Source organism: Hydractinia symbiolongicarpus, chromosome 5 (genome assembly GCF_029227915.1).
Source record: "Hydractinia symbiolongicarpus strain clone_291-10 chromosome 5, HSymV2.1, whole genome shotgun sequence".
NCBI classification, from domain to species: domain Eukaryota; kingdom Metazoa; phylum Cnidaria; class Hydrozoa; order Anthoathecata; family Hydractiniidae; genus Hydractinia; species Hydractinia symbiolongicarpus.
The window spans coordinates 12,757,719-12,769,922 of record NC_079879.1 but is presented as its reverse complement, the minus strand read 5'-3'; the positions used below and the strand labels follow the sequence as shown (position 1 = coordinate 12,769,922).

At 31.3% G+C, this 12,204-nt stretch overlaps 2 protein-coding genes across 2 annotated transcripts; one reads left to right on the top strand and one right to left on the bottom strand.

The window, feature by feature from the left end:
- Positions 1 to 374: 374 nt before the first annotated feature.
- Positions 375 to 1,103, bottom strand: LOC130644850 (ER membrane protein complex subunit 4-like). The gene has a single exon (XM_057450620.1). It carries the CDS (start codon positions 1,055 to 1,057, stop codon positions 527 to 529), a length of 531 nt encoding a protein of 176 aa, XP_057306603.1. The 5' UTR covers positions 1,058 to 1,103; the 3' UTR covers positions 375 to 526.
- A 1,660-nt stretch (positions 1,104 to 2,763) lies between these two features.
- On the top strand, positions 2,764 to 11,821 carry LOC130644848 (ammonium transporter Rh type A-like). Its single transcript, XM_057450618.1, has 9 exons — positions 2,764 to 3,223; positions 4,903 to 5,086; positions 6,965 to 7,260; positions 7,746 to 7,909; positions 8,714 to 8,851; positions 8,932 to 9,065; positions 9,503 to 9,681; positions 9,951 to 10,024; positions 10,110 to 11,821. Exons 1-9 carry the CDS (start codon positions 3,073 to 3,075, stop codon positions 10,542 to 10,544), a joined length of 1,755 nt encoding a protein of 584 aa, XP_057306601.1. The 5' UTR covers positions 2,764 to 3,072; the 3' UTR covers positions 10,545 to 11,821.
- Positions 11,822 to 12,204: the final 383 nt, after the last annotated feature.

Sequence of the window (12,204 nt, the reverse complement as noted above, 5' to 3'; positions counted from 1 at the left end):
AATGAATTTTGGTTTAGAATCAGTAATCAGTAAACAAAAATTACTAATTATGTGCAGTTCATTGGTTACTATATCGTGCAGTTTAACAGTTTCATAAGAGAGCTATAAATGTTTTCAGAAATTTAATGTGGCGTTTTTAATAATGTACATGAATTTTCGTAATTAATAATTATGAGAGCTACTTGATGATATCATATTATGAAATCAAAGACCTATATCTAAAAACCAGTACAAATTATTTTCACAGAAATAAAAGGTTTTATATAAAATTAACTTGTTTTTTTTGGGGGGGGGTACGCTTTAAAGCCGTTAGGAAGAGAGTTAAACGATTACGAAAGCCAGAAAGTAACGCAAATTTAAAAAATGCTAGCACAGAGTCTAAATATTCATGTATTCAAAATATAAATTTTCCACCACTAAGAAATAAAACAGATTTAAATAGTAAATTTTGTTATTTCACAAGAATTTGGTTCAAGAAATACAGTTTTTTTGAAAAAAAAAACAGATACAAGAGATGCAAGACATTTTACATGGATATTCCTCCTATAACATACTCCACTCTTTCTCTATGTTCTTTAAAGGCTAACCAATCGGACGGTGCTGTTGGTAATAAACCAAGTGACTGACATTTCCATAATGCAACAGCTATACCAAGAAAATTGCCAAAAAGCCAAGCAAGTTTCTGCAAAATTGCTTGAGGATCCGCATCTAACATTTTAAAGGTACCTTTATAAGCTAATATAGCTTTTATAGGCCTAAAAATCATCATCCCAATAATCATGATGGGAAATATTGAGATTGAATTGCCACTCATATACATTATAAACAAGTTCATTGGTAGTTGTTTTATAGGTGCCAATGCAATATTCCATGATCGTTTTGAAATCAACTTTGAATCGTTATTAGATTGAGAACCAGACGGTAAATTCACTTTGTCTTCTGTGAAACCAACAGGCAACTCCTTGTCCTTTGTTTTTGTTTTTAAGACAATTCCTTTCGGTGGTGAAGTAAAATCAACACACCATTTATTTCTTTTGTTTACTTGTCTATTTGCCATAACTCAAACTGTTCACTAAAAAACAAATAAAGCATTGGCAATGTCACAATCAGAGCTAAGAAGTAGTGGATATGTTCATTTACAAACAATAAACTGTTCAAAAGAAAACACAAAACATTCCCCCTAAGTCATTTCTTGTATTGGTTTGCATACAGTAATCAAAACAAGAAGTAAAAAACATTCAAAATACAAACAAAACACAAAAGTTATTTGAAAGCTACGAGTTTTTTTAATTCAGAAAACTGTTTTTATTCACGTAAGAAGTTATGCATAAAGCGTTGCATATATACATAGTACATAAAAAAATTAGAAAATCAGTGGCCCACTACAAGTTAAGGAATGTGCCTTAAAACTCAGGAATTTTGAGTTACCTTTTGCTTTTTAAAACAATGATACTGTGAACTGCTATACATAGCTTTCACAAATTGCTTTAAAAGTGCAAGCTAACAAGTTTTGCATAAAGCAGGCATCAAATGAAAATCTTATGGTTTGTTCTATTTAAAATGAATTTAAACGCAAAACTATTTTTAGACATTCATTTTTCACTTTGACAGAAAACTTTTTTCACAAAGATTACATCTTTGAAAGGACTAGCAAAATTGCATATCCAGTTGCAATTTAAACCATGGCCATCTTTTTGCTTTGTATGTGTATTTTGACTGTTTTTAAACAATCTAATACAATTTTTTAGCTTTGTACAACTAATTGATGCTTTAATGTAATATGTTTTAAAGTTCTTGCAAGATTTAGTTTTAGTTTGTTTGAGGGAATAGGTATAGGTATTGGCAATTTGTGTTTTGATTTTTTAAAAAAAACTATCTGAATGATAAAATTGAATAATTTGAGTATAGGATGGGTTCTGGTAAAGAATGTTAGTAAAACAATAAATGTAAGGAAAATTATGTAGCCCAAGCTATATATACTATCCTTTTTTGGTATGATAAAATAAACAAGGTATATAACCTATAGAGGAGAAAAAAGAGAATGAACAGGAGCATGGGAGGAGAAGAAGAAAACAAAAAGACACAGCATAACATAACAACAGAATGCAAAACAAAAAATAATTCTGAAGGCGTTAATACAAAAACATTGTATTTTTTATATTTGGAGGTTGTGTCTCCAAATTAAATCAGGAGACACATAAAACATAAAAGAGCTAACGAGTTTCATCTCCATTTTTTTATTTTAAGGGAAAGCTGATTTAGCTTCCTTCCAAAATTAGTGTCAAAATAGTTTTCACAAAACTCAATAGTGTGTGGGTTACCTACTTCTGCACATCATTAGTGCATGTTTAAATTTTTAGATTAAAGTGTTGTTGCCATATCCTTTTCTTCGTGTAGGGTCAATTTCTTTATGAAGATTTTTTTTTAAAAAAAAAAAACATCACAATTAGTGCTTAGCTAGCTAGCCAACAAAAAATTACCCATTTATACGCTAATTTTGGAAAAAATGATATATGCGTGACTACGAATATTTCCATTCTCAAAGAACAAACTGTCTGAATTAAAAGAAAAGCTTCTTTTAATTCAGACAGTTTTTCACTCCATATAAGTGTTCAGTAAGTATATATTGAAACAATGTAAAGAGTACTTGCACAAACAATCTGGTTTGTTTTGTCTTCTCTAAATGTAAACGAACCAGTTGCGCAGCCATCAGCTAGCTAAAAGAGAGCAGCACTACCCACCTCTTTATCAGACCCCAGTATTTAAGGACCCGCATTTTTCATTAAAGCTGGTAAAAAGGTTGCACATGGTTGGAGAAACATCTTACCCCGTCATCCATGATTAGAGACAAAGCTTTCCTATTCACATAGGTTCAATGACGTGTATAAAATGAAAGACAATCCTCAAACAGTAGAAAGATGGCGACATTCTATGATAAACAATAACAAGCGATTATCTCGTGTTGCGGTAAATGGCATTCCATACAAATCTAGCACACGAGCTATGATATCAAAAGTCAACAAAGAAGAAGCATCAAACCGTGCCAGTGCAGTGTAAGTTTAAAAAGCAACAATGACAAAAGTAAAGTTTGGCAGCCTTTTGCTACTTTTTCAAGGAATATTATTGAATCTTTGTGTTGTGTTTGTTGATTATGGCGATGATTTTTTACCATCCGATCCTAAATCACGGGAGAATCATAAAAAGCCTCAATATAAATCACCAGGTAAGTTATTAATTGCTTATAATTTACTTATTAAATTACTAACAGTGTTCTGACTTCTTTGTAAGCTTCCATTTACAAACAGTTCAGGAAAATTTAGGGCACAGTCCTCTCAAAAAGAAAATTGTCAGGCACACCACATTGATTTGTACAAATGCTAATTTTGTGATCAAAGGATTCATTCTTGTTTTTTTTGTAGGCCACTAAACAAGAAAGACTGATTTTTATTGCGTACAAAAATTTCGGCTTGAATTACTCATTTAAGTCCCGGCATAGTTAATATTCTGCAGACTCCCACAAGATAAAAATATAATATGTTAAGCCAAAATGTCCACTTCCGTTTTTTAGCACGTCGGTTCAAAGCGGGCGCATCAAAGTCATCAATATTGCGCAATATATATATGGGCACATTCGCACACATTGTTTATTTCTAAAGTTTTTTTTTTTCCAGTTTTTGAAGCACATGATTTCGACCAATAAATTTCCTTGAGTAGTCCCTATTTTGAATTTGTGCATGCATTTTTGTTTTTAGTGGACATTGTGTCGCTTGAATGCACAACTGCATAACGCTAAGTACGTCGTGGCTAAACCAAGCTTGGTGCCATTCAATGTATAACATATATCCTCCTTTTTACGTGACGTTTAAAACAAATGGCTTTACTGATGATCTGGCAACTCTGCTTGCCACATAGATTTATGGTTTTAATTATAAGCCATCCCTTTAAACAACTTTCCCAAAATGCTAGTAAACAATGTGGACTTTTGCACAGGGTCTAGCGAAACAAAAAATTGACTGAAACATTCTAGTTCTTTGTTTTCCGTCTCAATTCTGTGATGTGTTTTTTGTGAAATCCACTGGAACTCTAAAGTCTATTTTATGATTAATGTAGTTGCAATACTTGTAACTTGTGGCTGCTTCAAATATGTCCATGTGCCTCTTTTTATTGCTCTAAACACAGGTACAACATTGGGAAAACTTGGTAAAGAGAATTACCAAAGAGGAGCTGTGGAGGAGACCACATATGACGATGAAAACTTTTGCTTAAAAATATTGCACATTAGGCCTCAGAATAAAAATCCACCCACTTCAATTTATTAACACTTTCCTCGCCTTAAAATTTGGCAAAATACCACCTCTTTCTTTGTAACTCTCTAATTCAATTAGTTTACCAAGACTATGGACTATAGTTGCTTGACTCCTCCTCCTCCTTCTGGTACAATGTGTCAAATTTCAGTAAATGGACATAACGACTGACCAAAATTTGTGAAATTAAGTTGATGCAAATTATTTTGAAATGGGCAATTCAGAAAATTTATAAGAATTTTGTTAGCTGTAATCAGGTTTTCTCTTTCAAAATTTTACTCACAAAAGTTTATCGTCAACGAACAATTATGAAATACAATTTTTAAGGCCTTCTCTAAATTAAGTTCAATGTGAAAATTATTCCCCTTGAGGTAGTGTGTTTTGGTATTTCATATGCAGCTATCAATGTAGTTGCACTTCATAGCATAATTTGATACAGGAAAACAATTGAAAGTGTCACTAACAATTTACACAATAGATGGCTTATTATTTTTCTCCTTCATTTTTAAATTGTTATTATTATTTCTACTTAAAAATCAAAAAAGCTACTGCATATGACTATGTAAATTTCTACTATAACATTTTTTTTAATGCTTAGTATTTCAAGATGTCCATGTGATGGTTTTTCTTGGGTTTGGATTAATTATTACCTTTTTAAGAAGATACAGCAGGGGAATGTTGGTTCACTCTTTTCTGATTGGTGGAGTAGTGATACAATGGGCAACACTACTACAGGGACTGTTCTCAATGGAAAATAGAAAAGTGTTGTTGACCTTATCTAGGTAAGTTAAATACATCATAATTTTGTCTTGCCTTTCTTATGTATGTATATAGATATAGGTGTTGAGTCATTTATTGAAAAAAAGAATATGCCTTTTTTCAGAAACAAGGTGGAGAATGTTACACTTTAAAGAAGTGATTATCTTTACACTTTATTTTTCTAATAATCTAAAGAATATGTCTAATACGATATACTTTCTAAACAACATATACATAAAAGAGAGTGAAGGTCAACACACACATCTAAATATGTGAGTGGACAATCGAAGTTTTGATATTACATGTGCAATATTTGGAAAAAATATTGCATATGTCATATCTAGCTGCTTGTAAAATATTTTGAATTTCATAAAGATTATATATATATACATATTCTTTTGCACTAACGTATAGGTCATGTTTTTCTTTTTATTGGGACCTGTGACGTGAAATTTTTGAAAAACTAATTTAGCATTATTGTGACCTTTCATGGTGGACTTTGATAATTTAATTAAGAGTAAAAACTATCTGTGGTGTTAATCAATCACATATCTATTGTATTGCTTGCTTGAAACTTTATAAAGCTTTTTATTTTATCTCTATGTCCTGTTATTTATTGTAAACTAAATATATTTTTTCTTCTGGTATTCTTTTAAATTATATAAATAGAGTTTATTAAGACTTTGTTGTTAATTCATTAGTTAGACTAACGTGAACAGACTATAAGTCTTAATAATTATTCTAATATGTACCATATATTTGTTAATTTCAGTGAGGTTTCGCTCTGACATAAAATGCATGTTGTGAACATCTCTTTCCAGAAAACAGTTTTGAATTACCATTGTTCTGCATTTAGAGGTTAATATAATCATTGGCATTATGCTGTTAATGATAATTTTAATGAGATATGCAATTAGTTGTCGCTTAAATGCAATTAAAACAATCTCATATTCAATTAACTGTCTCCAGAATGGAACGAAAACTAAGGAACTAAAAACATGAACTGTAAACTTGATTTTTATGTTTTAACTTGTGGGTTAGGAATAGGTTTAATGTGCGTATGGATTCCATAACAGCTGAAAATATGCACATTGTAGGGCCCTAAAAAAAGTAAGCAATGTTTTACAAAATAGTGCTCAGTGGTAATAACACTGTAAAACACATAGTAATTCTTACACCAGTTAATTGACCACCATTGGCAGCTAAAAGTAGTAGATATAGTGTAAAGAAATAATGAAAGTGACAAAAAGTTGAAAAGCAACATAACTTTTTTTAACAAAACAGGCGTAAATAAAGTTAAAGTAAACAATGCTAAGAAAAGGCACTTAAATTGGTTTTTCTCAACTACTATCTCTGTTTAAGTATTATTAAATTTTGAAAAATAAAAATTTTTGCACATTGTCGTAGAAGTTAGAAAGTACATACTACACTACACTCAGAAAGTCTGAGAAACTGCGTTAAAATTATTGTAGTTTGTACTGTTAGTACACATGAAAATTCTGCACATTCTGCCTATCCTTTTTACTCATTTCGTAACCAAAATATAAAATTTGTGCCTCATATTTTTTATGGAGTTTGCTTCGTAATCACAAGGTGTGTCGTTCGGTCCACAGCGCGGGCATGTTTAGCAAGTGTCATTACCACAGCTACTGGTAAACCCATGCCATGTGAGGGAAATTGGGTAGGTAATTTCGGTGTATACTTCATGTATACTCTCTAAACACAGGACCCACATTGATAACAGTGTTTCAAACACTGAAATGGCTATATACTGTATAAATATTCAGAATATTGCAAAAATATTTAATGTTTCTTTACAACTTTTTGTGACGTCATATGAAGCATTAAAAACCACCTGAAACAGAAGAAAAACATTTTTTAACCCTCATATTTTTTTAAAGGATGTTAAATGCTGACTATGCAGTTATGGCAGTTCTAATATCATTTGGTGCTTTAATGGGAAAATGTAACTCTCTTCAACTTCTAATCACTGCGATGCTTGAGACTTTTTTTTTTGCTGTAAATGAAGCAATATTATTACGATATCTGGGTGTCTCAGACAACGGACGTGCAATCGTAGTCCACATTTTTGGTGCTTATTTTGGCTTAGCAGTTTCAAGGATGATTTTCTCTCGGAAAGTATGTATGAGTCAGGCACTTTCCATGTCAAGCAAGTCAGAAATGTATTCTTTTATTGGTAAGCTTAGTATTCTGTATATTTTTTTCTTTTTCATATAAATATTGGGGAATTGGTGTGTAGTCAAAAATAATGGTGTAATAATGTAACGTTAAATACACCATGTATCTGTAATTATATTCATTGAACTTTCGAGAAATTAACATTTAAGTAATGACCAATTTACCAATAATAATTCAAATACACAAGAAGTGCGAATTATCCTAGTCAGAGCTCTAGTTCCACATGTGTTTTTTCTTTGTTTTACCCATAGTTCAGTTATAAAAGTTTCCTAATAAGTCTCTTAGCTAAATTAATTATTAGTGGGAAAAATAGGTCTGTCTGTGTAATTGACTGTGATTAAGGTGTGGATAAATACTATGTTAAATTACCTTTCGTTTTGAAAAATTTTCGTATGTAGGCTATTCAGGTTGGGTTTGAGGATTATCGAGTACTTTTAGTTCTCAAGCAGTGTGTTTGTACAGGACTTGCATTTTGTTTTCTAGGAACTCTATTTCTTTGGGTTTATTGGCCATCGATGAATGCTGCTTTTGTAAGCGGATCAGCTCATAACCGTGCAATAGCAAATACGTATTTTGCTTTGGCAGCTAGTTGTTTATCAGCATTCTCATTTACCGTCTTACAAAGCAAAGAAAGTAAATTTAACATTGTGAGTATTTTTCCTGTGTGACTATTATGATGGCATTATGAGAAATTCAGATGCCACACGTAGTCCCTGGTTGAAGATTCCCTGCACACCAAGGGTTTTTTATATATAGTTTTTAATGCATTACTTCATCGTCATTCACTGCACTTTTCTAGTGGCTGCTGTTCTTAGTAAAACTAAAAGTAAAACAGAAACTGTCATTTCATTTAAACCACAATATTTTGGTGTCTATATCGATCCTCTTTACTGATTTTGTTATCTTACTCACTGTTAGAGGGTAAATTCTGACTCTTTTTTTTTCTTTTCTTCTAAACTTATTTTTTGCCCATTTTGCAAGAATATCCAGTCACTTTTCCCAAACATTTATGCTAATTACAAAAATAACACACTTCTTTTAATAAAATCTTGAGTTGCTTCGGGTTTTATTGTCTGAAAGATAAAAATTAATTTTCTAAAAACTCAATGAACTGTTGCAAGGCAATGAAAATTTGTCAGTTGATGGAGCTTAACATTACGAGAAAAATTGACATCAAATATTTTTTAAAACCAGCCTTTAGTTTACCATAAAAATTTTAAATCTTAGTTCGGCTTAGCATAAATTATTAAAATGTTTAGGTGATAGACGCGATATTTATTAGAGGGCTGTGATTATTTTAAGAACTTGATAATGTGATTTGTCAATAAACTTTCTGCTGAGGACGCTTACGGAGCATTCTAGGATGTCACGAATCCACAACTGTGTGGCATGCTGATGACATGGACTTGCTATCTTGATATACTTGATATCTTCTGTTTTCCTTTTTTTAGTTACATCTTCAAAATGCGACGTTAGCAGGTGGAGTGTCTATTGCAGCTGTGGCTGCAATGCTTCTGAAACCTTGGTATGCTATCATTATCGGGGTTGTTGGTGCATTATCTTCCGTTTTAACATATAAATTCATAGTGGTAAGTTGCATCTTTGTTGTCTGTTTTTGTTTTTATCATTTCTTTTTTATATATATATTTTTTCTGCATTTTGTTCATAGCCAGCATTGAGAAGGCATTTAAAAATACATGATACACGTGGTATCCATGCCGCTCATGGTGTTCCTGGAATCGTGAGTGCTCTCGCTAGTATCGTTGTTGCTATCATGGCTAATGAAAGTAAATTTAAAGCCAGGTAACGAATAGATGTCTCTTGAATAAGAAGGAATTACTACTCACGTTTATTGACATTGTCTAAATTAATATTGTTGGCTAAATTAGTATTGTTTATTACCATAGATTGAAAACTACATTCGTTTGACCAAAGTTTACTTCCTAAATTTTACGTTAATAGCGTTTTCAGTGTGTGTGGCCATCATAACCAGATTTGTCATTTTATATGGGCAAACATACTAAAAATTATGTTTGGTTTTCCGATTTTAAATTTTCAGACCGCAGTTGGGTACTGCTAATCCAAACTACTAAACGCATAGTTTACAAATGATGTTGTATAATAAATAAACAAATTAGTGTGTCAATTTCTTAGGGTTCATATTGACTTCTCGAAAATTGTGTATTGTAATATAGATTGTTGTCAAATAATTGTATATTTCTATAAAGCTTATATTTTAGTCTATACGACATGTACCCAGCTCGTGTCCCCAAACAGAATACAACGCAATATCTGGAACTTCAAAAATTTAGTTCTTTTCCGCCTGGTGAAGGTAGAACAGCTCTCATGCAGGGCATGTATCAACTTGGCGGTTTGGTGTGCACACTTGCCGTCGCCATCTTTGGCGGAGCATTAACAGGTAGAACATTTTGATCAATTTTATTCTTGCTACATTTTATTTCCGAAATCAATATAGCATAGCTAAGAAGTTTTTGCGAGTACTTATTGAAATTCGCCAGTAATTGTTTTTGTAGACCTCCCGTTTTTTCATACATGTAGAAAACTTATTTTTGCTAAACATTTATTTCTCTTACACACTTAAGGTTAATAAATCTTCGTAAAAATTCAATCCTTAAAACATTCAATTTTTCAGTATAGTTGCTATTGTTTCCTTTTCTCTTTTTACAGGGTTTATTATTAGAATAAAATTCTTTGAACCTGTGAAGGTGAACGACGCTTTTGACGACCATGTGGACTTTGACGTATGCGTTTTTTTAATTTTCCATGATCTACTAAACTTGTTTTTCGTTTTAAAATTTTTGATCTAATTTTGAAACTGCATTATAGGAGGCCAATTGTATCGACGTTTCGTCCGAACCCGAGTATGAAGACGATGACGAACGTCACCATGATAGTATTAATGGAACGACGCGACTTATAGACGATCACCATAGTGATATAGTTGCTGATAATAACGTCAATATGACGCATTTCGAAAGTAAACGAAGCAGCGTAGCTAATAGCATCGACCGTAGTTTGCAAAATTTACATGGGTCAAAAGGCAGCTATCATATATTAAATGAAACTGCAGGACCTGTTGATGAGGATGCAGATAAAGCGGAGGGTGAATGGATCGCACCACCACCACCATCACTTTTACTTGATGGTTTGGAACCAAATCAGCCTAATGAGAATGGGATAGAGATGAAACCGTTAGTTGTGATGAATGAGAAACCTCCTCTTGATGACAAAGCTACTGACATTAATGCCATAAAGTCCTAAGGTACCTCAGGAAAAAAAACTTTTGCAGAAATTTTTATTTTTATTTTTTAGGAGCATTTAATTGTAACTACTTTTTGTATAAAATTATTTTTATATTTTGTTTTTTAATTTCATTTTTTTCCCTAAAATTTTGTAGAAATATGCTTTTGCTCCTCAGTTTACTCGTAATGTTTTTTTTTCAGCAACAACAACAGTATTCGCCGTAATTTTTATTTTTAAGCATTTTCTGAAATAATGTTATTGTTATATATAATGTTATATAATGACATTAATGTTATTTTAATAGATTGTATTTTTTTATTTATGTCATTTTTATTCCAATGACGAAAAATTTATTTTGATACTTCCTTGCGTGTTGACATTGTATTTATATCTGTATATAAAGCGTGGTTATGTTGAACAAGAAACTCTTGTATTTATTTGTTTTGGGAACTTAGGATTAGTATTTTTTTATTTGCACAGAATAATTCAACCTTTTATAAGTAGCTAGCTTATGTATTTCTGGTACTAAATATTCAAAATTGAGCATAAATTGTTTTCTTCGCGATAGTAGGATTATTTTATAAAAGAACATATAAAATTTACAATAAAATACACAATAAAATTGAGCATGTTTTGGAAATGTCAGCAGTTGATAAACAAATATGAAGAAACGGGGTGGTTAATTAGTGGAAGATTTAATAGGTGGCGAGTAATACTACAAAACTAGACATCGTTAAGTTTTGCACATTTTCAAATGTAGATTAACAATTTGTTAAAAAAATGTTAAGTATCTTGCCTAAAAAGTTGTAACAAGGTATGTATAGCAGGATTTAACATTTTATGTGAAGAAAATGTGAAAAAATCGTCAAATTGAGATTATTTCCCTTATGCCGAATAAAGAAGATTTTTAAAAACAACTTTCATCAAGTGGGTTATAAGATTATTATTTTTGACAAAATAATTGAATGTAAATGAACGCTATATATATATTTAATACTCAGATATCAAAATATTGCCTTTCCTAAAATAGACATTAATGTTATTTTAATAGATTGTATTTGTATTATTTGTGTCATTTTTATTCCAATGACGAAAAATTTATTTTGATACTTGCTTGCGTGTTGACATTGTATTTATATCTCTATATAAAGCGTTGTTATGTTGAACAAGAAACTCTTGTATTTATTTGTTTTGGGAACCTAGGATTAGTATTTTTTATTTGCACAGAATAATTCAACCTTTTGTAAGTAACAGTCGCATATATATCTTTTGTACGAAATATTAAAAATTGAGCATGTTTTGGAATTTTATCAGTTGATAAACAAATGTGAAGAAAAGGGGTGGTTAATTGGTGGAAGATGTAATATTTCTGAACTGGGCATTGAAGATATGTAGGAAGTGGTTTTGCTCGTTTTCAAAAGTAGATCAATATTTTTTCAAAAATTATAGAATCGTGCCTAAAAAGGTGTAACAAGATCATTAGTGGGAGAAAATTATGCCTATCTCTCAAAATTCTAAATTTTAATTCTTGGTCTAATTTTATAGAGCAAAAATAGCCTTGGGGCAATTACTGGATTAGAAAGTCATACAAGTTTATTTTACAATTACATATATATTTTTGGCTCACTGTTAGTTCTTAAACTAACTACATACCCTAGTTTCATCATTATGTAAATAG

Bases quoted from the DNA above. Each gene is read 5' to 3' on its own strand.
- LOC130644850 (XM_057450620.1), bottom strand. From the start codon at position 1,057: ATGGCAAATAGACAAGTAAACAAAAGAAATAAATGGTGTGTTGATTTT.
- LOC130644848 (XM_057450618.1), top strand. From the start codon at position 3,073: ATGACAAAAGTAAAGTTTGGCAGCCTTTTGCTACTTTTTCAAGGAATA. The intron at 9,066-9,502 runs GTAACGAATAGA...CTTATATTTTAG, and splicing joins GAAAGTAAATTTAAAGCCAG to TCTATACGACATGTACCCAG. The intron at 9,682-9,950 runs GTAGAACATTTT...CTCTTTTTACAG, and splicing joins CTTTGGCGGAGCATTAACAG to GGTTTATTATTAGAATAAAA.